Raw genomic sequence first — 24,892 nt, forward strand, 5'->3', positions numbered from 1 at the left:
TATAGATGTGACAATCCTGAAAATGGCACTTACCTGACTATGAAAAATCATGCACTAGAAATAAAACAAATGCTTTACAAATTTAAAGAGAGATCTCACATGGGTTTTTGAGCCACCAAATGTTAAAATATGTGTGGTTAACATAGTAAAAACTTTTGTGGTAAGGTTGACATTTTCATGGAAATGCCCATTAAATCTATCGGTGCCAAATTATGATACCTGAGAACGCATCGAGTGCTGCGTGAGAGCAGGTAAGTATTTTTTACCTCACGCAAAGCCAATAAAGCAGGCTGTCCTAATTAACATACAAACACTTAGGGATGCACGATAGATTATCGGTCATATCGGCATCGGCTGTATTAAAATTCTGCCGATATATTACACGATAAATTATTAATAATTTCCTCTGGTTGAACCACTTCAGCTGCACGCTACAGATTAAAATACAGTACTGTACTGTCAGGATCCTTCCCTTACTCTTATTAGCAAAACAGTATTGATGTAGGTACAGTACGTAGATATTTAATAATGTGTTAATTATAGGAACAAAGCATATCATTTGAATCAGACTGCTGTCTGCATGCTTTCTGTCTTGTGGCTATTAAGAATAATTTTCTGGGGTTCACTGAAAGAACATCTTTAATTTGTTTATTAAAAAAACATTATACTAGAAAAGATTAAAAGTTAAAGAATATTTTACTAGTGTAAAGTTGGCATAGTATATGTGTTTCAGGGAAAAAGAGAACTGATGGTTACATTGTTTGCCGCAGTGCATGTTTTCTAATAAAAGCAGTTGTCAACTTTTTGCCTTTTGTTTCAATCTCAGAAAATGTTATATTAAAAGTTAGATACTGTATATCGGCCAATATATTGGTTATCGGCTTCAAATGTTAAAGAATTATCGGTCATTGATATCGGCCAAAATGTTCATTTCAGTGCATTCCTTATCCTAGTGACAGAAGTGATATTTAAAGATACATCATACAGATAGAGATATATGTTATGGAATAGAAACATTTTCTGCAAATCAAAATTGAATCCCTTTAAGTACCTGTAATGCAATGTGCATACTCAAAGTCTTATCACGTTGTATTTGGCTCTGAAATTGTTTCTTGCTGGAGTGTGTTTTCATAGTTATTGCCAGAAAGAAAATAACTTTTGTTTGGCACATATGAGTCATTCATTTATGCAAATATTCCTCTATTTCAAAGTTTAAGATTACTTGACTGAAATGTTTCTCATGATCATAAAAACTGAAGGTCTATTCATAAATGTTTGACATTGGGTTTGAAGAAAAATATGGTTGTTCAGAGGTCTTACTTTTCTCAGCATGATTATTCCCTCTTGATTGTGTTCGTTGGTGGTTATGTCAAACATGTTCCCTCCGTCTCCAGGGACGATGTTGTATTCCACCTCAGCGTTCTTTCCGATGTCGAGGTCATGAGCTTTGATTCGGCCCACCGCAGAGCCGATTGCTGAAGACTCTGGTACACGCAGGTGGAAGATACCTGAAAGTTGTGAAGACAAGTGTTGAGGAAGCTACTTTGAAACTTCAGCTTGGCAAGATACAAGATGTTCAGAGTCTGTGTAAATATTTTCAGGTTAAAGATGTGGAGGACGTGTGTCAGGTGGATAATTTTTGGGAAAAAATCCATTTTGGGCAGAAAATAGCAGAACATTTTCCCTTTATTTTATGGACATTTCTGGTAATGCAGTGCAGAATTTAAAATACAGATAAAACAACTGTAAACAAATATATTAATATTGTATATTGTGCCCTGCTTTATGACATGGATAGGTAGATGCCTGAGGGTTCCAGACACTTCCATATGTCCGCCATTTTGGAACAGTCAACATTTCAGTTGCTGTTGTCACTTCTGTTTTTTATGATGCCACAACATTGCTCAGCCTCTAGTAGTAAAAACTTCTAAGATTCAAATTTTCAATGAAATGGGATAAACTTTCATAGGAGAGAATGTGTTGGTTTGTTTTTTAATAAAACCAATGTTTTAGGTTTTTAAACCTTTTTATGGTAACATTTTAATGTTGTATCATCTAACACATTCATCTGATTGTGTTGTGTTTGGGTCTAAACAACAGCACGTAACCTCTGATATTCATATATGTGTACAAATATGCTTGCAGATACAAAGTTAACATGCTCTTAAGGGTTCATTGCCTGGCTTTGACTGTTCCAATATGGCGGACGACTTGCATATAGTTATACTGTATATCTCTATTGAAGTAGACATAAACATTTTGTGGGCATAAATAGATTATGCTTATTGGTTAAACCAATGTGTAAATAGATCATATGTAGGCACAAACAGATTATGCTGATTGGTTAAACTAATGCGTAGAGTGGCCATGCCAGCAAAAAAAAAGAAAACCTCAGCTAATTAAGAAGTCATTAGATGCATTAGTGCATTGCACCAAAAACACAAACAACAGTCATCATTGTAGACTCCTCTGAGACGTTCTGATGGAAATCTGATGCTCTCACTCGGTTTTACCAATATTTACACTCCTTGAGAATCAGTTCTTATAACTACAGCTCAATGCCATTTCTGTGAAAGTAAAAAAAGAACCTGTGTACGTTTTGCTCAATGCAAAGTAAAAATTTGAATGCATAAAACATGAGGCTGTTAGCTATGTCGGTTTTCTAAAATGTGAACGGTGCAGTTTATTCAATATTGTCATGAAATTAGTGACAAATTCTTACTTTTAGAGAACCGTGGTGGGTTGTCGTTGACATCACTCAGGGTGATATTGATGGTGGTGGTCCCTGCAAGACCCCCTAACTGACCGCCCATGTCTTTGGCCTGGATGAGAACTTGATAAAGCTCTTTCACCTCACGGTCCATGTTGGGTAGAGCTGTCCTGATCACTCCTAGAAAGAGAAATCACATGCACACACAGAGCGAGAGAGAGATGGTTAATAGAGAAAGAAAGATAAATGAATGGTTAGGTAGAGAAACTGTAGATGAAGAGAAGCTGTGAATACAGGCAGCTATCAGCGTTTGCCGAGAATCGGATAAGAGAATTACAGGTAAAGTGAGTAGAAGAATTGGGTTTAGAAAGCACACGGTTGTAAATCTGAAATAACAGCCGCAATTACGGTAGAGAGAAAAAAAAGGATGGCGTGCTGATGCAATGGATGTCTGTGGCACTTTGAAGAAATGGATGCAAATTGAACTTCAAGATGCTGTATGTCATTTATGCACCATTAACGGCAAATGGAATTTCAAAATAATTACTTTCATGACCCTCCCTTCTCTCTTTCAGGGAAATTGGCATATAAATGGTCCATTTATAGATTCTGTACATTAAGTCTCTGTATATATTTTACTTTACCTTAAAGGGAATGAAAATATAGTTTTTTTGGTCTATTTCTTAAGGACTGTAAATCCTTTGTCGTGGTTGGCTACATTGTATATGGGAAGAACCATTTTCTCATTGAAAGCTCTTTTGTTTTATATCATTTTTCTTTGGACGTTCTTGATGTTACATAATAGATTTTTCAGATAATTTTACGTAGGGATTTATAAGCAAAAACGTGAAGCTGATATTTGAAGCACTTATACAATAGATGTTATTTTTTAAAAGAACCACAAAAACAAAGTCTCGCGTGATGCCTTTGGAGAACAATTTTGAGAGTGTAAACTGAACTTTACCTCAAAGTGATTTTAGCTGTCTGAGAGATGGAGGTCACTCCTAAACCATCTCATGCTCTTAACAAGTTAACAACGCGAGTATAGTACGAATTTTCTTCCCTAAAGCAAAACCAATGTGTTTTCCAAAGCCATGAAATGCTTTCACCCATCAAGAGGGCACTTCATAGGATGAATTTGACATGGGAGTGTGCGGCAAAGAAGGTCACAAACCTTCATACAATACTCATTTCAGATGAAAGGGAAAGGCAGAATTGAGTGATTTTCTGGGCCTGTTACGAGAACCGTCGATGATATGTTTTGTTTGTTACTTATTGCTTTGCATGTGGTGTTAAGACTTGGTAATTAAAAGAACAGTTTAACATCATTTACTTCTCTTTTTGTTGTTGCTGTATCGTTTCTCTGTTTTGTGTAAAACACTAAATAAGATATTTGTTATACATCATTGAGATGTCTTCTGTTTCCAATGAAAGGAAAGTTGATAGTGATCTGATACTGATTTATACTGCCTAACTCGCCTAAGAAAGAAAAGCATTAAAAACATAATTACAATTATGTTTAATATAAAAAGCGGCATGGATTCTCATATCTGTTGCTTTAGGATATTGAACTCACATGGAGACACATTTCTGTAAATAACAACGTTTGTTTTTTTGACTTTTGTTAATTAAATTTGGTTTGTGCAATCATATTTGAAGGACAATTTCAGATATACAATGCTACTGTGTCTGTTCATTTATACTGTATGACCAGCAGGGCTGTACGTTAACTTTTTTGCACATAGCAGTGGTGCTACAGATGTTTAAAGTTCTGTAGCACGGGCCAAACAGTTGTAGCACAAGTTTACGTCATCATCTTTAAAGGGAAACCAGTGTATAGAGGGATGTATGGTTAAATATGTTGTAATAGCGTTACATTTCCTCTGGTTAAACTTATTCAGTTGCATGTTGCTCACATTTAAAGTACAGTTCTGTCTTTCTGTAGTGATCATTCACTTACTGCTATTAGCAAAACATTATTAATGTAGGTACAGTATGTACTGTATTTATGAATGTGTAAATGAAAACAAAAGCATTTTCCTTGAATCAGTCTGAATGCTCTCGGTCTTGCGACCTCTTAGAAAATGTTTCTGGGTTTCTATGGAAGAACATCTATGATTTGTTTATTGTCCGCTTTTGTGTTTTCCAGAATAGAGAGAGTAAAATGCAACGACATGGGGGAGAGAAAATGTTCAATTACAGGGAAATATTTCTTTAAGGTGTGCTTTTCTTCACTCTGTTCTCTTTCACACACTTCATTCTCCGATTATACGTGATTCTGTTATGTGTGTTCACCCCCCGCCTTTGTTTCCTTTTCATGCCTCTCAGCTTTTGTTTACTGTCGTTTTGGGTTGGAATATTTCTTTGACATGGCTTTATATGAAAAACAGATTTTTCTTCCATCGTTCTACTCATTTGATTTGTTCAGCTATGAAATGTCACCCCTTGAGAGCCACCGGATCTGCTGATATCAGGAAATTATATTTTTATTCATTTATTCCTGTTTTTTCCATGCTTCATATTTGTTCCACAGGGCTGTAATGATATTGAGAAGAAGCGAGAAGTTTGGGAAGTTGCTCTGTGCGTCAAGGTGTCCTTCGGCCTGTTGTTTTACATTGCTTTGTACTTATAATGCAGGGAGCCTATTTGCAGATATATAAATGCATAAAAATTGGAAAGAAATGAACTCAAGAACTGATGGCACTGTACAGTTTCAAGGCCGTCCACGTTATTATCAAATCAAACCGGAGCGCTTATTTGTCTAATAGGGTCAATGAATGTAACACAATCAATGTGTGTACTGTGAAATGAATGAGAAAAATCTGCTGCATTACACAAACAAAGGAGTGGACATAGTTTGTTATTTTTACTGTAAAACATTCACCTGTCTTAGGATCCACGGAGAAGTACGGCTGTCCGTGTAGTATGCTGTACACCACCCTGGCGCTGTTGCCGTATGTGGGGTCGTCTGCATCTGTCGCTGTGACCTTCATGACGTAGGTACCTAAAGAAATTAACAAGCATTTATATGATGAAATGCATACAAATATTGAATATATGAGAGAGATGAAGTAGTGTTCCTCCACAACCTGTAACTTACAGTTGCTACTGTAAATTCTTATTAACAACTTAAAAATTCATTTGAAAGACATGAGGTGGTGTTGAAAATGCATTGAATACTTAAAATCTGTTTAACTGTAGTTTTCTGCAGTTTATGTCAGTAGCAACTCTTAGTAATGTTTTGCAATTTTAATGCAGAGATGCTAGTAAAGAAGTAATGATAAAAAAAAAGCTTTTGCTCTCAAATTATTAATGCGTTGTTTATACGATGCTTTTTAAAACGTGTTATTTTTAAACATTTTGTGTCATTTTGTGTTAAACAAATAAAAGTAACAACAGAAGTTAAAAGTAACACAAAATGTTATACCCAGAAATAACACAGAAATGTGTTTAGAAATTGGACAAATGTGACCCTCGATCACAAACCCAGTTTTAAGTAGTACGGGAACATATTTAATAAATGAGAAAAATACATTTTATTGGTCAAAATGATTGATTTTTCTTTTATGCCAGAATTCAATAGGATCTTAAGTAAAGATCATGTTCCATGGAGATATTTTGTGAATTTCCTACCTTAAATATATTTTCTCAAAATTTAGATTTTTTAACACTCCCAGATTCGTGAGTTTTAAACGGTTGTATCTCATCCAGATATTGTCCTATTCTAACAACTCATAAATCAATATGAATCTCATAACTCATAAACCCACAACTCATAGAGATGAATAAATCTTATTTATTCAGCTTTCAGATTATTTAAATATCTAAATTTTGAAAAGTTGACCCATATAACAAATTGTTTTACAGCGTTACATGCATTAGAATTAAAAATAATAATAATCGTAATACATGACAAAATAAAATAAAGTATAGACAGTATATGGTAATGAAATACAGTTTTTATTAATAAAAATTAATGTTGGATCGTTAGAAACTGTACATTTTTTAATTAAAGTAAATTATTTAATTGGAATGTTTTACTGTTAAATATTTTCAGCATTGGAAACTTAAAATTACTTTTTCTGATACATGCAAACAGAATCTGTATGTTAAAGTAATGCTGTGTTCACACCAAATGTAAGTCAAGCAATTGGAGCGAGTACATTACATACAAAGTCAATCCAAAAGCGTGATCAATTATTTCTTCCGCGCAAGATGAAAAATGTGAACTCGAGTTAGAAATTTGCTTGAAGAGCTTATTGATGCCTTCTGTTTGTCTGGACGCGTGAACTCCCAGTCGTGTCATGTCTTTCGAGTCACTCCTGCGAAAATAACGAACTATTCCCGCGAGTAATAAATAGCGAGGAACGCGAACCTTCACCATTGATGTGAACACAGAATTAAACACACAAGTTAGAGTGTTAAAACATTGTAAAACAATATTGAAGTACAATGGGAGATTTAGCCATTGAGGAGAGTTTATGGACTAGTTCTTGATGTAATTTAAGAATGATGATTCCATATGTGTTGATGCTTATTATACACTAATGTTAACACAGCTATTTTCTCTTTGTGACTCTTCTGAACTTCTTTTTTTATCTCATAGATGTTAAAAACATTCACAGCAGGCTCCGGCTTTATATTAAGAAATGAGTCGAAACTGCCCATTGTCTGCAATGTGCCTCTATTAGCATAGCACCCTGCGGCTAACAGATGGCTAGTGCTGGCTTTAAAACATTAGATGTACCAGATCAAAACTTTAATCGCACAAACAAACCTCGGTCACATCCCAGAACAGATAAATGTAGTGACCCTTCAGTGCTGCATTGAGCACCACTAACAGCATCACTGATTTATTTTCTCATATATTTTGTTGAAGCAATAAGGCCATGATAATATTATAACATATTACAATGCATAGCACAATAGTAGCGGCTTATTGCTTTTATGAAATGGTGGCATATGGTGAAATAATAGATTTACGTTTTATTGATATAAATAGCATTGCAGTTTGGCAAATGAATATAAAATGTTCTGGTGTGTTTGTCAGAATATTAAAATAGCTTTATACTTGGCTCGATCAATCAGAATTTAAAGTTTCAGTTGTCTGTTTATACGTGAAGTTATTGCTTATTGTTGTCAATGTTATGGCGCTGGTTAAATCAGCCGAATTGAAATTTATATTAGGACAAGGTGATTTTTTTTAAAACAAGCGCTTCCTCTTTTAGAATAACAAGAAAAGATTAATCGTGCAAGATAACAAGTCACATTAATTGAGAAGGCACACAGTCCATTTGGATTTTATTTAGTTTTTAAGACAATATTCACAGAGTGTACTGGAACAAAATTCAGAAAACTTAAATGTCTAGAGAGTGAGAGAGAGATAGAGAGTGAGATAGAGAGATAAATAGAGAGAGAGCGAGAGAGAGAGCGAGAGAGAGAGCGAGAGAGAGAGAGAGAGAGAGAGAGAGAGAGAGAGAGAGCAAACTGAGTAATCACACAGATTATAAATCAAGGCCATTTCCCAATGGAAGTCCTTTTCGACCGTCTGATGCAATTACCTTTGATTTTTCTCTTCTCTCAACACACCCACATGTCAATATGCTTTAGTGCTGTTTCTATATAGAGATGACGGGCGTTATTTTGAAATGTGCCGAGCTCCACTCTTTTAAATGACCTCTCAGTCACTTTCAGAGGGACAGGGTCACGAGATTGGTGAAACAAAAAAAAACTAAGTTTTTTTACAGGAATTCTCATCTCTTGGTTGTGTTTGTAGGCTTGGTTTTTGCTTTAAAGAGTACATAACATGTGATTTTTAAGGTCCTACTTTGGTTCATTGCGTGTCAAGTTTAACAACAAGTTTATGTACATAGGAGTAAAAACACTATTCTTTCCTAATAAAAGCCAGTTTATTCTACCTTACCTCTTGATTGGCTCTCAAATGGTTCGTTGCGCGATTCATCCATCTAATCCCTTCCTTCCCGCTAGCCTTGTCTGATGTGATTGGTCAGATGGTCTAGTCTGCTGGGATTGGTCTACCGCGAATGAGGCTCACAGGCTACAGTGTTTGGGGGAGAAGAGTCCGAGGCGGGCAGTCCTAGGCAAACGTAGGCGGGGACGATATTTAGTTACAGAACTCCATGGCTGTTCGCGAATTTGACTAAGGATGACTCGTTTGCGTGATTCACAGTCGACTCATTTTTTTCCAAGCCAATAACTTTGTTATTCATTCACATTCGGATTTAGAACTTGGCAGACTGCTTACTTTCATTACACACTGCATGAAATGCCATTTTCATGATCTCATGTTATGTATTCTTTAATCATGAGAGCAGAAACTTTATAAATTGCGGGATTGTGCAATTTTTTTCTACAAGGAGGAAAGTGATGGTGAACTTATTATTGCATCTATACATTCTGCTCTTTGACATCATGAAAATGTTTGATTCACCTGGGGAGTTGGGGTTCATTTTATTTTTATTGCCATTCAGATGAAGACAATCTCACGGTGAATGACTACGATCTGTCTTCCTCTGACGGTAGGCCTACACGAAAAAGCCTTCGATTCAACGTAAAGCGTTTAGTTCACTTCAGAATTTGAGGGAACTTTCCCTCATGTTTTACCTCTATTGCAAAGCGATTCCATTTACTTCTGTTTATTTAACTATTTTCTTGACATTTGCACAATGGAAACTCATAAGATGTGATTCTAAAAAAAATCCTCACCAGGTTTCTTTGTTCTTAGCGGAGGAAAGAATGTGAATCACGTGCGATATGTTGTAACAAAAGTCTCTCCTGTAAGTTTTCTATAAGGGTGTAATTATGTGCTCAGCATTTAATTGTTTTATCTTCCGTATTATCATGAACGGGAATGTCACGATTATCTGCCCACGATAGAGGTGCGCTTTGGTAATGATCTTACAGGGTTTAGTCGAGATGTTAATATAATATCTCATTTTGATACTTATAATTAACCTGCTTCTTGCCAGCGAGATGGAGTTATTTTTAAAGGCCTCATGAATCTATTTTTTAGTGATGTATTTCCTGTGAAAACAGGAAGTTTGCATAGTAAGGAAGCATTTAAAAATAAACACAACAAAAGAAGATATTTTGAGAAATGTCTCAGTGGTTTTGTGTTCCTAAAATGGAAGTCAACGGGGGAAGATGTTGTTTGTTTACCACCATTCTTCAAAATATCAAATGACATACACTACAGTGACTACACATTCTTCTGGTGAATGAGTAGATTATCATCGGGATACTTAAAGTGCAGTTCATCTTGTTTGAAATTTTAATGAACACGCTATTTACAACACAATAATAATAGGCACACTAGTAACATTTTTATACTACACAATGGTGTGGTACAGTGCATAAGGATACAGTTTGGGATTAACCTATAAAAATATATTTTTGTTCACAACTCATTGATGTTCGATTATTTTCTCCTACCTGTTGCTATTCGTTGCAGGTGCTATTTTTGTACTAAATATTTTTTAAATGCATACTTTATATTTTCAGCAATATTTGTGGAGCGCACTATAATGTACCGAAATAGCCTCAAAATTGGCAGAAATGGATTAAAATCCTCAAGTTTCATTTTGATATCATGGGATCTTTAATATTTCCCAGCATCACACTGTGAAACAACAGGGAGCCACTTCAGTAGACAAACTTAATTACATGCCACAAAAGACGACTCAATGGTGAAGACAGTCGTCTAGTAATGCAAATGAAACAAAAATATTGGATAAAACAGTTATGAAAAATGTTATGGCGACCTCATATTGTTTTGAAGACTTTCTTCTACTGTATACATGTCCTATGTTTCAATATTGTTATGCAATGACACTTCAGACTTGAGTGTTTTATTTTAAGATCTCGTTGTTCATTGCAGATTTGCTTAAACTAGATTTTTCAATTCAGTTGGATGACCTTGAACAAAAACGTTCATTTGCAAACCTTTGCAACTGTTTCTTATTCTGACAACTCATCTATTGTCAACTTTGCAAGGAACGTAGGATCACATTAAACCGTTTTCATAACATGACCTCAGATATGGATGCATCTTCTACAATCATATTTGACATCATGATAAAGATTATTTGTCCAGATAATGGAAGCCATTATGACTTTAACCAGCCCTGCAATATGTTCCATGCTTGGTTAAATTGATCTGCAAGTAGTTATGGCGATCGGATTAGGCCGTGTGGAAATCAATAAAACTCCTGGCCGACTTTTGAGATGAGGTTTTATAGAGAAGCACAGATAGTAACAAAATAAGGTACAGCCGCCGTCCTCACCCACAGCGGAGCGTGATAGCAGATGCCTGGCTGAAATAATCACTAATACAATCAAGAAATGTACTGTGTGAGATGAGGAATCCTAGAAGGAGTGTGTAATCCATTTTGCTGGGGATTTGGGGCCCGTGCACTTCTCATTATCTGACGGCTGTCTGGATTAGCTTGTCGTCGCCATACCGACCGATATCTGGCAGACTTTAGGATTTAAGTAATATGGAAATGGGCGTTGAGGAGCGACCATCATCGTGTAACCTTTAGACTTCATCAGGTTTTCTTTAGGTGCTTATAAGACACTGTGAAAATTCACAAACATGGATAATCTGTCATTAAACGGGATACACCTAGGGGATCATTGTTAGCTGGTTTTCTCAGCCTCATGCATAAAGCCGACAAAATAGGGAACAGAAAATTGATTGTTTCATTCATATGTCATTCAGGTGGTCTATTGGATGTTCCTTGGCCAATGATTGCTGCTATGAAGTTCTGAACCTCTGACGTCAAATTAAAGTTCTGACTGTGTTCTGACTGATAAGTGTTCCATTGATGTATGATTTATTAGATTCAGACAATATTTGGCCGAGATCCAACTATTTAAAACTCCAGAACCTGAGGGTGCAATTTTTTGTTTAGAAAATCACCATTAAAGTTGTTAATCAAAGGTGCTGCAGCAGGCCGTTGTTAAGAAAAAACAGGTTTGTTTTGACGCTCTCTATGGTCTTAACGTTGTAATGACGTTGTGGAGAGTAGATGAAGCCAAAATCTGAAATTCTAAGCTTTACATAGATACCAAGCTTGAGTTGGTAATTCCCAAAGAGAGGGCAGCATTGAGTGAAGTGTGCAGGAGTGTTTCCAAACCACAAAATAAAGTTTTGATGTATTTAGGAAAAAAATATTTTAATGGAACATGATCTTTACTTGATATTGACTTTTGGCATAAAACCCTTCTGCAATGCAAATGTGTCTTATTTGAATTGAAATGTTTTAATTTAACAATGTAGTCTTGTTTGATATGTATCATGCATTAATGCAATACACAGTATGATCTTTTCTCCTCCAGTAGATTATGTTTCCATTCTCCTCCCTACCGAGATTATATTTATGATCATTTTTAAGGCCATTAATAAACTTGGATAATGAATACTTGACCTTCAGTGACTATAATGGTTGTGATATATAGAAGCTTTAGACAATAACTATTATTCAATAAATTCCGGCACATTTATAATTTCATATACGTTATAGTACTTCAGATTTATAGTTTTTTGTATATGCTTTTGTCATTTTATAATGAATATTTTTTTGTTGCTATATAATAATAATTAATTTTTGGTTTAGTTTTTGTTTATAATTTTAATTATTGTGCTTTAAACTTATTTCAGTTTATTTTTGAGGCAACATAATTTTTTTGCTTTAGTTAAAGAGGTCATATGACACGTCTAAAACTAATATTATCCTTGGTTTTAGATATATGCAATGTGTATAAACAATTTAAGATTTAAAAACACTGAATTTTCACCATACTGTGCATGTTTGTATCTCCTCTTTGGGCCGCCTCACTCTCTAAAAAGCGAGGTGTGCTTTGATTGGCCAGTTAACCAGTGCATAGTGATTGGTCGAATACTGCAAGCATGTGACGGAAATGTAACGCCTCTTAACATATTTGGAACATGATGTTCCAAACCAATTATTTACTTACTTGCGTATACATTTGTGCAGACTTCGTCAAATCATACCATGTGGGATGGGAATTCGTAACTGTTTTAAATAAAATTTACGATGTAGATTGTACAAATACGCACTGTATGATCATTACAAAAAAGCAATAAGCTCCTCCCATAACCCTTGCCCTAAACCTGTCATCACTGGCACGAAAGCAAGTAGCATTAAAACATACAAATAAGATCGTAAGAATTGTGCTTGAACTTCACTGCTTGTAATGTGCATCAAGATCAAGTATCTATCTCTAAATTCTTACCCACAGGAGACATTTCGGGTACGCTGGCCGTGTACGGCCCCTCCAGGAACTTTGGCTCATTGTCATTGATGTCCTGCACCTTGATGATAAATTCTGACTCTGGTTCCAGCGGCCGGTTGGTGTCGAGATCCACAGCTTGGGCTCGCAGCGTGTAGTATGGCTTCTCCTCGCGGTCCAGACTGCGCAGAGCGTGTATGTCTCCAGTGGTCTGGTCAATGGTGAAGATGGTTCCAGCGCCCTCACCCGAGAGAGTGTATTTCACCACGCTCTCTCCTTTATCCAGGTCAGTGTGTAACTGGGGGATAAAAAAGAGAGACAGAATACCGCGTCACATAAGAAAAAATAAAGACATACGGCTTGAATGATTACATTTTAAACCTTGGCTTGTTTTTAGCAGTGTGATGCATTGTATGATGTTCAGTTATTTGATAAGAGCAGCTAACTGTGCAATACAAATGACTGAAGAGTAAAATTGAATAAAACGATATAACCAAAGTTAGTTTAGAATATTACACAAGGTAAAAATAGACTTCATGGTATTTAAACTTAAAGGATCTGGAAGTATAATGTTATTATTTTTAAAGAAAGATCAGTCTTTGAGAGACAGAAGTGGTTGACTTTACATCTAAGCATGTTTAAGAGTTTCTTTGATTTTTGTTCTCACAGTCTGATTTCTTCGGTTATTCTACGTGTGAATTAATGACCTAATTCTATCCTCACTATATGTCATCTGTCTCCTTTTTCTTCACTTAAATCCTCATTTTCTGCAGGTTTCCAACTTCTAAAGCTTTAAGAAAGATTTCACATATTTTCTGACTGGCTGTGGTCGTCTTGGAGACAGAATTGACTGACAGAAGTGATTGACTGAACTTCAACTTGACAGAACAAAGAATCGAATTGACATTTGTATTAAGGCATTATGGTGTAGGATATAATTTAGGATATAGCAATTATCGCATTTCATATTATAAATTGGACTGAAATGACAGGAAGAGGAATTCAAAGGCTAACACAATGCAAATTCTCAAGAAAGGGAAGAACACCCAGAGGTGGGTAGAGAAGCCAAAATAATTACTCAATTAAAAGTACAAGTAACTAGAGCCATTTTTATTTTTAAAATTACTTAAGTAAAAGTAAAAAAGTATTCAATGAAAAAAACACAGAAGTAGCAATAGTAGGTCCTTTGTATCTGATTATATAGCCTACCATTAATAAAAATAATATTGATGTTGCTTTATTTGAATCAATGTTTCTAATTATTATCATAAGCAGACATCTTTTCAATATACACAGAGACTAAAGAATATATAGATACAGAATAGACAAGCATTTCTGTAAATTTAATCTAGATATGTCAATGTAGCCTACTCAATTTATTTAGAAAAAATTTGTGAATTTGCAAAGTTTACAATGTATTTAACTAAACTCACTCTAAGATGATCCACAACATCTGCATTGCTCTCTTACATGAAATACAAACAGATTTTAGACAAAACTCATGTTTTCTCATGTTGTGTCACATCTGTAAGCAAACATTTAGCACAAAGTTGTTCTTTGCTCTTAGTCATAGGGGAACCACTTTTAGTGCTATATAGGACCATATCTTGGTGCTTTGGTGGTTCTTCAGAGGCACTACTGTAGTTTTAGGTTCTAGTGGTCAGGCAGTTCCAACTACGATCAGTTTCCAAATGGTGAAATCAAGTCCCGCCCCACAATTTTCTCATTCCAGGATGAAAAGACCACCATCCATTTCTGTCTTAATTCCATGAGTAAAATTTACTGCATTAAAATGCAACGCATTCAATATTATTGTTGATGAAATACGGCGCATCTGAGATATACATTGCACATTGTCTCACATTAAACATATGCAAGTGTATCATTTGAGGGAGCGTCAAAGCACTCTCAACTTTAAAAAGCTGTAATTTAGCCGATTTGCATAATATCCGGCGCTGCTGAATCTCAAATCAGATGAATAAAGGAGCGCTTAATTATCAGGTTCATTGTCCCCATATCTGTACATTCAAAAGCGAATAAAAATAATGACAATAAAGCAAGCAAAGATTTTTCAAAAGAGGAAAAAATACTTAATCACTCCTGTAATAACCAGAAGTGTTGAAGTTAGGTGATACTAATTAAAAACTGGATTATTATTACAATAGAAATTTTTTACATAAGGGATCCACAGGAAGTGCCGAGTCCAGGGTCCAACCAGCTTTCCTGCTGTGGTGGTAAGAGCAGATTTTCTCTCGTTCATTTTAATAACGAGATAATGACAAATATTCCAGCGTTGAGCGGAATGCAGCCGGTGAAGTGAAGTAACCTTCCAGACGCTCATTGCTGTCTGCAAAAGCATTTGCTATTAGTTCTTCACGTGCATCTCAAGTTCAAGTCATTCGATGTGAACAGCCAAGTACAATGCGGTGAGTGAAAAATAAGTTATTTACATGCTGTGTAGATAAATCTAAGTGTGAGATCATGGAAAACCCGGAAAAGGAAGCAGAATGCATGTAGAGGTTCTGCGATTCTTTACTTAGCATTTTCTGATTATTCTGATTATATTATTTCACAATGTTTTCTCATAATGTTTTTTAACGTTATTTTTAACAAACACACACACGTCTGGTTTATTATCACCGTGGGGACAGTCCATATAGGCGTAATGATGTGTATACGTACAAATTGCATAGTTTATTCCTTTACCCTAAACCTAAAGATCATAGATAACGTTTAGCATTTTTAGATTAAAAAAAATCGTTCTATAAGATTTATTAACTTTTTGCCTAATTTTGGTCCCCACGGTGAGATGAGTCCCCATGAGTTGTATATTTATATATTTATATTATATGTATCAATATCTGTCTGTCTGTCTGTCTCTATACTCTTTTTTTAAGTTTTACAATTTCATAATTGTTTTGAATAAACATTTTTTTTTATTTTTAAATTTATTTTAATGTTTGGTTAATTTTTTTAGTTTATTTAATTTTTAATTTAGTGTTTGTTTTAACATTTTTTTCGGTTCCACAGCTTTTTTCAGTTTATTGCTAATGCTGAATTTCTATTTCTACATTTTCAGATAGTATTTAGGCTGATATTTGATTTGAACAGAAATGTTTAGCTTTGGTTTCAGTCTTAAGTCACTGTGGTTGGGTAAATATGGACAAACCAAACCGTTGATTCACATTAACTTACAAAATATCCATCTTTGACCCAGTCATGAGTTCAAACTACCCACCATTTTTTTGTAGTGTTTAGTTTAAATTTTCACAATATTGTTAAGTGCTGTATTCACGACATGATAATTTCACCATTTTTTATGATCTAAGCTGTTATGGCTCTGGAAGCACTTCTTGTGTGTGTTGTGGTCATAGTCAACAGGTGCCAAATGAGCAACAGTGAAATACATGCCTCCTCTTAAAATGATACAATTAGAGGGCTGATCTACCGCCTGCGGGCTCGATGGGGTCCTAGAAATAATAGCACATCACAACCTGTCAGAATGACGTCCTCTTGCCGTATTTTTAGTGTTTGTGCGACAAGCTCTCTGTGATTATGAGAGCTGAATTCTCTCACAGAAAGAGACGATGCAGAGATGCTCCCTAATGAGTCAGATGTGTTGTCACGACTAAGTTCAGCTCATTGATTTAAACAGCGCTTGAACAATTTGCATGATGTTTATAACTTTTTAAAAATGCATAAATTTTCTGCTCTGTCCCACTGTTCTCAAAATCACATTCTTTGGTTTCCCAGCATGCTTTGCACAAGTGAGTTCTCCTCTACAGTGGCTGAGATCCAGCATTTCAAGAAAAGTGCAGAACAAGTTTTTTATTTTGTCTTTAGAAATATCTAATGATATTATCTAGGTCCTGTTTTAATGCTAAGGGTCTTGAAAGATTAGATTCTGCCAGGGGAATGTAAACAGGAGATCAGATCTTTTATTGATCTGTTGTAATGATATGGAATGCTGATACACTCAGGGAAGCACTACATGTGTTTGCATTGGTGTGCATGTTTTTACAGTCCAAATACTGGTTTTCGGTCAGTGATTAAATGCTTGTGTGGTTCGCACAGGAAGCATTTGCTCGATGGCTGGATATTTCGTACACGGAAGGGTGCGGAAAGCCCGCGAGGACCGGCGTTCCTGTACGCTCGCGGCATGTTAATACACTCATACTGGGCCGAAACACTTGACCAATTCAGTTCAATAAAATCATTCCCCTTGTGCTGCGAGTCAGAGGAAACTGCACAGAGCCCAGAGACATTTACTCCAAACTTGCGCGTATTTATTCATCTGTTTACAGATAAGAAGTCGACATCTGTGCATGCTTATGCATGAGTATCAGTAATTTGTGTGCGCTTATGTGTGTGGTTATGGGTGAATGTGTGTAATTGTATTTCACAGTAATGGTATAAATTACGACAATATGTTATTAATATGTTATTAATAATTTTAATAATCAGAAAATTCAGTGATTAAAATCTGCCATGTATAACTATTGCTTCTTTATCATTTGTATCTCTTTTAAACAAAAATGTTGCTTTATGCACTTTTCCTTATGGGTTGAAGTCAAATGATGTCAAACTGACAAGAATCCATGACATTTTATCCTTTACTCATTTTTGTTTATTTTCAACCAGAAAACGTACACATTGCAAATTTAAAATTAAAATGTTTTTTGTCAGACCTTTGTCCAAAGCAACATACATTGTATTCAAGGTACATTTTGTTTTTGTATTTCTTAGAAATTGAACCCCTGATCATGATGTTGTCACTGCCGTGCTCCACCAACTGAGCAACTCTTTAAAAAAATTCACTTGGTTTGAACAAGGACTCTTCAACGATTAATCGTGATTCATCGCATCCAGAATAAAAATTGGTGCTTTTAATAGTTTATGTCTGTGCACTGGGCATATCAATCTGTATTTATGAACACACGCATATATTTAAGAGAAAATAAAAATGTTTATGTACTGTATTAGTTGTATTAAATATAATATTTACGTGCACACATTTCCTAACTATCTATATGTACTGTATGTGTAAGTGTATGTGTTTGTAAATACAAAATAAATATGTGCAGTGAACAAACATATTATGTAAACAAACTTTTATTCTGGATGCGACAAATCACATTGATTTTTAAACAGCCCTCCTTCATGCACAAAACAGAAACAACTGATATTAAAACACCGTCAGACTAAAGGTACAAAAGATGGGAAAAAGTCCAAATGCATTTACTACCATTTAGATACAAATGTATTCATTTGGTACAAATACGAACCTTTAAGGTAACTAATATGCACTGTTTAGGTGCAAAACTGTACTTTGTGAGGTAAGATGTCTGTGTGGATCAATGCTCCCATAAGCGCTTGCGTGCTATATTGTGACAGTGTCTAGTTTTTCATTGATCATGCATTTCTTCAGCTTATTGATCGAAGCCAATGATTATCATCATAAAGGTCAGCAGTCACTTTGGGAGGCGCTCTGTTGGGTTTGTCTGCGTGTGTGCGTTAGGAATCAGGCTTGCGTCTGTAACATGATTCATACTTAAAGATGAGTTTGAATGAAGATTGTTGAAGTATATGTGGTTGTTTTCATCATCATTATTGCTTGTCAAGTGTATACTATGAACTTTTTTGTTGTACAGTAACATTTATATGTACATTAATGCATTTTTGGTTCCGTTAATCGAACCTTTCCGCTGCTCACTCAACGCTCCATCACTTGAAGTACAGGAAAACAGTTCCCTGTGTCTTTCATTTTTTCTAACTGTATGTGATGTGCTGATGTGATAGTGTGTGTGCGTGTGTTATGAAACAAACACACATGCCCCGACAGATGGAGACAGTCTCAGGTGGATAACTCGCTGATCAGATCACAAGCAATTAAGAAAAACTACTTTCCACTTCCACATCAAAACCACAACAACACAACGACATCACGACAAGAGCAAAAGGAAAGTGTAAAGGCTGCGAATAAACAAACAATCAAAGTCTGTCAGGCTCAAAGGGGAAATTCAATCTGACTGAAACTCAAACCTTTGGATCTTTTGTAATGAAACTAAAACGTAAGGAAGCAAAGGTTCTTGATTCTGTGTTGCTCTCTCATGAGTGGGTTAAGACAGTTTAATCTTACTATATTTCTTTGGATAATTGTATGTATGTTTAATATTTTTATATTAGGAGGTTTCTTATTATCGTGTGCAGTTTTGTCCTACTTTTAGAAAATAAACTTTCTGAAAACGCACTCGTTTTTTTATTTTATTTGCTTAGTAGCTTGTTAAACAGTGCATGTACATGCATCACAGAGGATTGTAATTTTGTTTTACTAGTTTTGTTTGATATTTAATTTGTAACTCTTAACTTCATAGCATTGACCCTCATTGTGGATGACTCAAAATATCTTCTCTTGTGTTCCACTGACTAGAGTCAGACATGACGTCGACAAAATGACGACAGAATAAAAAATAAAAAACTCTATATGACCAAAGCACAAGAAAAAAGCAATTTTAAGTACTTTTACCTACATAATATCAGCTCATTCTGAATTGCTCTGGTTTTAGCGAATGAGACTGCCAGAAACATTAACGTTTTAACTACGTCTTTAGTGCAATTCAGAAATCCCATTATTAAAAAAGCTAGACTAAAATGTACAGAAAGGTATAATATTGGCAGAGCAGATAAATGACATCATTATTTCCTCTTTTGCCGTGGCATATGTGTCAGTGTGTTCGTCATCTGTGGCATATGTTACCACCGCAAATGTCTTTCCAAAATGCATTCAAATTGGCTTCATGTATTGCTATCGTCTCACTTGCATAATTTGGGATGGAGTAATCCATACAAATGACATCTGCAGCGGCAGAATTAGTTTGGCGTCAGGTTTTCGTGAGCTTTGGAAGGGGTGAGGTTACTGTAACAGGATTGTTCCTGAGGTGTCCGATTTTTGTGGTGTTCAGGCTCCTGCATGCAATCGACACCATTTTGGATCAAAATTCGGTATATTGGATCATTGCAGTATGTTGATTTTTGGATTTGGTAACAATATTGGTGGACAAGAGGCACTGGTTGTCTTTACAGTGACTGTTGTGAGCGATGCTTACTGAAAATGGGGACAGGCAGAAATCAGCTTTTGTGCTGTGGGTAATAGATTATAAAAAGTTTTGTTATAGAATCGGTTTTGCTGGTTCTTACTAAATACAAAAGGCTCATAATCGGTGTACATCGGTAAAATACTGTTTTTTCTTGAAATCTAGTGTCTTTCGCATGTTTGTGTGATTATTAGGTTAAGGTGTTGAAGAAGTGTTAGTAAAGGGATAGAATACAGTATATCATAACCAGGATATAAAATCAATGGAAGTCATGTCCTCACTAGTATTGCTATACAAGTGTGTGTGTCTCTATGTGTGTGTGAGAGAGAGAGAGAGAGAGGCTTAATATCTACAGTATAAATTAAAGAAGGAAATTTGGCTTTTGTTTTCATATAAAATTATATTGTACAATTATATATTTTACAGTAACAGTTTGTTGGCTACAATTTATGCGACAAATACTGCACTTGGACTGTGTTTGCATGTTTTGATTGGAGTGTTTGCATGTTTTATATACATTGTCCGTTGGAATACAGTGTTTGCATGTTTTTAATATCTTTTAGTTTCTTTGCAGTGCATCCTTCTTATCTTTGCAGTGTATGACTGAATGCAATGTTTGCATGTTTATGTTGTGTTGGTTTTGAATGCAGTGTTGCCTATAAACTGTTTACATATTTTTAACATGGATTGTACATGTTACAAATATTTTTGGCATGTTATAAAACAGGGATCTTCAACTAATTTTCTTTGAGGATGCAGGCCAGTTTTTTGGATCATATCCTTATTTCTTCTTTTATTTTGTATTTCTGTTATTTAATGCATTTTGTTTCTTTTATTTCTTTTACGTTTTGTTTTTGCTGTCATATATTAAAACATGCATCCAAATTTTTGGCCTAGTATTTTTGCCTTTTCATGATATTAAATTCAAGGGGATTTTGTCTTTTTAGTTGTATTTTATATTCCTTAATGTGTTCGTTTACCCAAAATGAAACTGCTGTTAATTTACTCACCCCCAGTCCCCCAGTCAATCCAAGATGTAGGTTGCATTGTATTTTTTCAAGAACATAACGCATACGTTTTTCAACACAGAAGTTCTCCCTGACCCTTGTGGGGTTAAATTAGGGTCTTATAAAGCATATCAATCGATCTGTGCAAGAAACTGAACGCTAATATTACATCCTCGGGTGAATTCTACAGTTTCTTTCAAGGGCACAAGGTGCGTTTTGGAATGCGACTCATTGCGTGCGCAAACAGATTGCCTAAGGCTGTGGATTCCGAATTATAACGTTGTAAATAACATAAAGTCCTTGGACAGACCGATCAAATCGCTTTATAAGACATCAGTCTATTGTTATGAGCCTCAGGAATTACTTTTGTATTGAATGTAGCAGCGTTTTGGAGTTTCAAAGATGTGGCGTCTCAGGACGTGCATTTCTTATAACACACGGTTATTGAAGTCTCTCCACTTATTTGAAATGTTAAGGCGGTCCAGGAAAAGATGATTGGCGTGTTTTTAATAAAGTGTTTTGCATGTTTTGAATGCATTGTTTGCATGGTTTGTATAAAGTGTTTGCAAACTGTTTTTGTAACATGGTTTTCAAAGCTTTTGAGTATTTCTTGTGGGTTTTGAATGCAGTGTTTGCATGTTTTTAGTAGAGTGTTTGCATGTTTATGCAATGTTTGCTTGTTTTGAATGCAGATATTGCACGTTTATGTTGTCTTTGCACATTTAGGTTATTTTTGCATGTTTATGTTTTGTTGTGTTTGCCTGATTTGAACGCAGTGTTTGCATATTTTATTTAAGTGTTTGCCTATTGTTGTTTTGAATATTGATAACATTATTTATTGAGTGTATTATGGACTTGCCACAGTGCCACATCTATTTGCATAACAAAATAAAGTATGAACATGGTGTGTGCATGTTTATGCAGTATCTGCATGTATTGAAAACAGTGTTTGCATATGCTGTTCCATCTTTGCATGTTATAAATATACTATGTAAATTCGAATGCAGTATTGCATGCATTAAACATCTGCAGCCTTCATTCTCATTAACATGTTCGAAACAGAGCCACGCAATTCGTAAACCGCATTACCAATCCACACGCTACAGATCTGTAAACAAATTTATCATTTGCACGTCTGCGATCACGCTAAAACCTCGTTCATGCACAGTAAATCTGACCTCTTTGTTTTCCCCAAACAGTGTCGTGGGACATACAGGTAAAGATTAAGCCTGTTTAAGATAAGCTTCCCAGCACAAAATCCATTATTATCTGCTGCTGCTTGTTGACAGCCGCAAGGTCAACAGTAGATGAGAATTTCAGAGGCTCAATCCAGCTTGGAACAAATTTGGAAGAGAAGAAATGCTTTGAACCCAGGCAAGGTTAAGTGTTACTCGAGCGGGCTGTTGCATTCTGAAACGCGCTGGTGCACAATTATCAGGTTCTCGAACATGTAATCATATTCATTTGGAAACTCAAAGCAATTCTGTATCAGTGACTGCGATCCATATTGTGTATAAACATGACAGTAATTGTCCAGTTTAAGCATCATCCTTAAGCGCAACAAACTACCAAAGCTCTCTGAAGCTCTGCTAATGGTTTCACACGCCTGATGAGGAGAGGGATGGGATAATTGCAGTGTGTCTTCCCGGGTCTATGTACATGCTAACCTTGATCAGTGTACAGGTCACACGAGATTTCTCTCTGGTCATTTGATGCTGATTACAGCCGAATGCTGCCGGTGATTGCATTATACAACTCGATGTTTCAGCTGTATCTCTGTATTTATAGAGTTTGATGTACATTTAATGGTCTTATATTAAAAAATAGCAAGCTTTAATAAAGGGAGGGATTTCAATGCACACAAATTACGTATATAATCATTTTTTATGGAGTGATGTCATCATGAAACAAGCCATTTATTCCTCTTCTGAAATACCATCAGCAGCTTCTTCTGCAACTCCTACTGGGACGTGAAGGTCAAGGTCACTCTTAAGAGCACTGAGATGCATTTTAACAGTAATTTGACCTTTTTATTATCTGTTTTTTCAGTGATTCCCTTTCATTGTGCTTGTGTTAAGCGGCACCATTGGCATTATATTGGAAAAGCCAAGTATTGAGAAATAAGTGATGGCTATTAACCTTGTTGATGTTACCTGAAAAGGAAACCTATTTCATGGTCAGCGCTACAGTGTTACTGTACCTTCATTAAGTTTTTGCAAAAAAGTACAAAGACAGAAATTTTTTCACTGAAAAACTAGTATAAAAATTGCCTTTAATTTTTAAGTTAAATCAAGTTGTCAAAAAGTCATTTGAACTTAAATTATATTAAACTGAATAAGAAGATATAAATGTATTTTGTTTAAACTTAATTTATAAGTTATGCACAATACAACTAGATTTGATTTTTTAAGTCATTTGAATATATTTAAGTTTAAATAAGTTTACATTTATTGAATATTATAGTTTTTTTTATATTTACTACGCATTCAAAATTTTCAAACTAAGTTAAGTGGCTGGTGTTCATCCATGCTAGACAGAAAATTGCAGAATTAATTTCAGTTTTTCACGTTAATACATATGTAATAGAAAGTGCTAAATCAATTTCTTAGGTTGCTATTACGGCTCTTGCCACATTGATCATTGCATTTTTTTATTATTTTATCCTGGAAGCTGATCTGTTATCAAAACTCATTGTCTTTTTCACATTCTTTCCCACTACATAACCTTTTGATTTCCACACGCTGTGATCAATGTGTCCATAAGAGACGTTTTTGAGCTAAATTGTCTCTGAGAGATGAGGTGGCAGAGTCATTGCTGGACATTAATCTTAGGATGGAAAGCTTGAGGTCATGAACACGAAAAGGACGAGGAAAAAGCTCCGACCTGTCAGCTGAGAAGAGTTCAGGCAAACAAGCTGTAAAACAGATGCCCTTTATTACCAGAGAGCTTTATTGTTTTCAAATGAAAACCCTTTCTGGTTAAAAGTTTTTTGCGAGTTTGAGAAGACGTAAAGCTCACCCAAAACTGAATGTTGTTTGAATCTTCAATAAATATATAACAAAATCTTCTTTTGACTATCACAGGGAAATGTTACATCAAACAAGTAATAGCAACATGATAGAAAATAAACAATGTCATATCATTTCCTGGTAAATGGTTCCTGTAAGAAAAAGAAATAAAGCAAACCAAACAGGAATAGAAAGAGTAGATGGTTTGTTGTCAGCAATGACAGTTGCATCGCTACATGATTATCGTGGCCACAATATATAATAGCAGCATTATCACGGTATCCATGAAATATGACATTTAAAACGAATATAAATATTAAATATGAATAATATATGAATAGTCAAATTCATCCTTTATTTTCTTTTTAGGCCTTAAATCCCAATCAAAATACGACTGTATAGGTAAAAGGAGAGCAGTTGTGATCATTGTGGCACTTAAGGCAAAATGTTAAACATACTATTTTGGTGTGTTGTCCAAAAGCCGGAGCAGAATAATTTATAATATTTTCATGTGTAGTTTTAACACGATCTCGATAGGCTTATCATATTAGCAATATTACAGTTATTGTCCATTGCAGTATATTGTAACACGCCTAATTTTGTATAAAGATTGTAGATACTGAACCGATTGTGCTGAAAAAGAATGAAAAGTTAAAAAATTGCACATCTGAAGTTTTCTAACTTTTTGGATCAGAATTCTCAGCTAGCATTATTGGGTTGGCTTTGTAAATATCCTTCTCTTACTTTCCCAGACAGACGTGGTGTATATCATCTTAATTTCTATATCATCTGGACTGT

The 24,892-nt window shown here is 35.2% G+C and overlaps 1 protein-coding gene across 2 annotated transcripts in view; it reads right to left on the reverse strand.

Annotated features, from left to right (window-relative positions):
- The window catches only part of LOC130439267 (cadherin-12), a 124,525-nt gene that overhangs the window by 37,000 nt on the left and 62,633 nt on the right, over window positions 1–24,892 (reverse strand). For both annotated transcript variants that reach the window (XM_056771798.1, XM_056771799.1), the window contains 4 exons: window positions 12,989–13,283; window positions 5,595–5,714; window positions 2,723–2,890; window positions 1,321–1,508 (listed from right to left, as the gene is read on the reverse strand). In XM_056771798.1, the coding sequence (XP_056627776.1) occupies window positions 1,321–1,508; window positions 2,723–2,890; window positions 5,595–5,714; window positions 12,989–13,283 (771 nt within the window). The remainder of the gene's footprint in view (window positions 1–1,320; window positions 1,509–2,722; window positions 2,891–5,594; window positions 5,715–12,988; window positions 13,284–24,892) is intronic.

The sequence above is a fragment of the Triplophysa dalaica genome, chromosome 17 (assembly GCF_015846415.1).
Source record: "Triplophysa dalaica isolate WHDGS20190420 chromosome 17, ASM1584641v1, whole genome shotgun sequence".
In the NCBI taxonomy this organism is placed as follows: domain Eukaryota; kingdom Metazoa; phylum Chordata; class Actinopteri; order Cypriniformes; family Nemacheilidae; genus Triplophysa; species Triplophysa dalaica.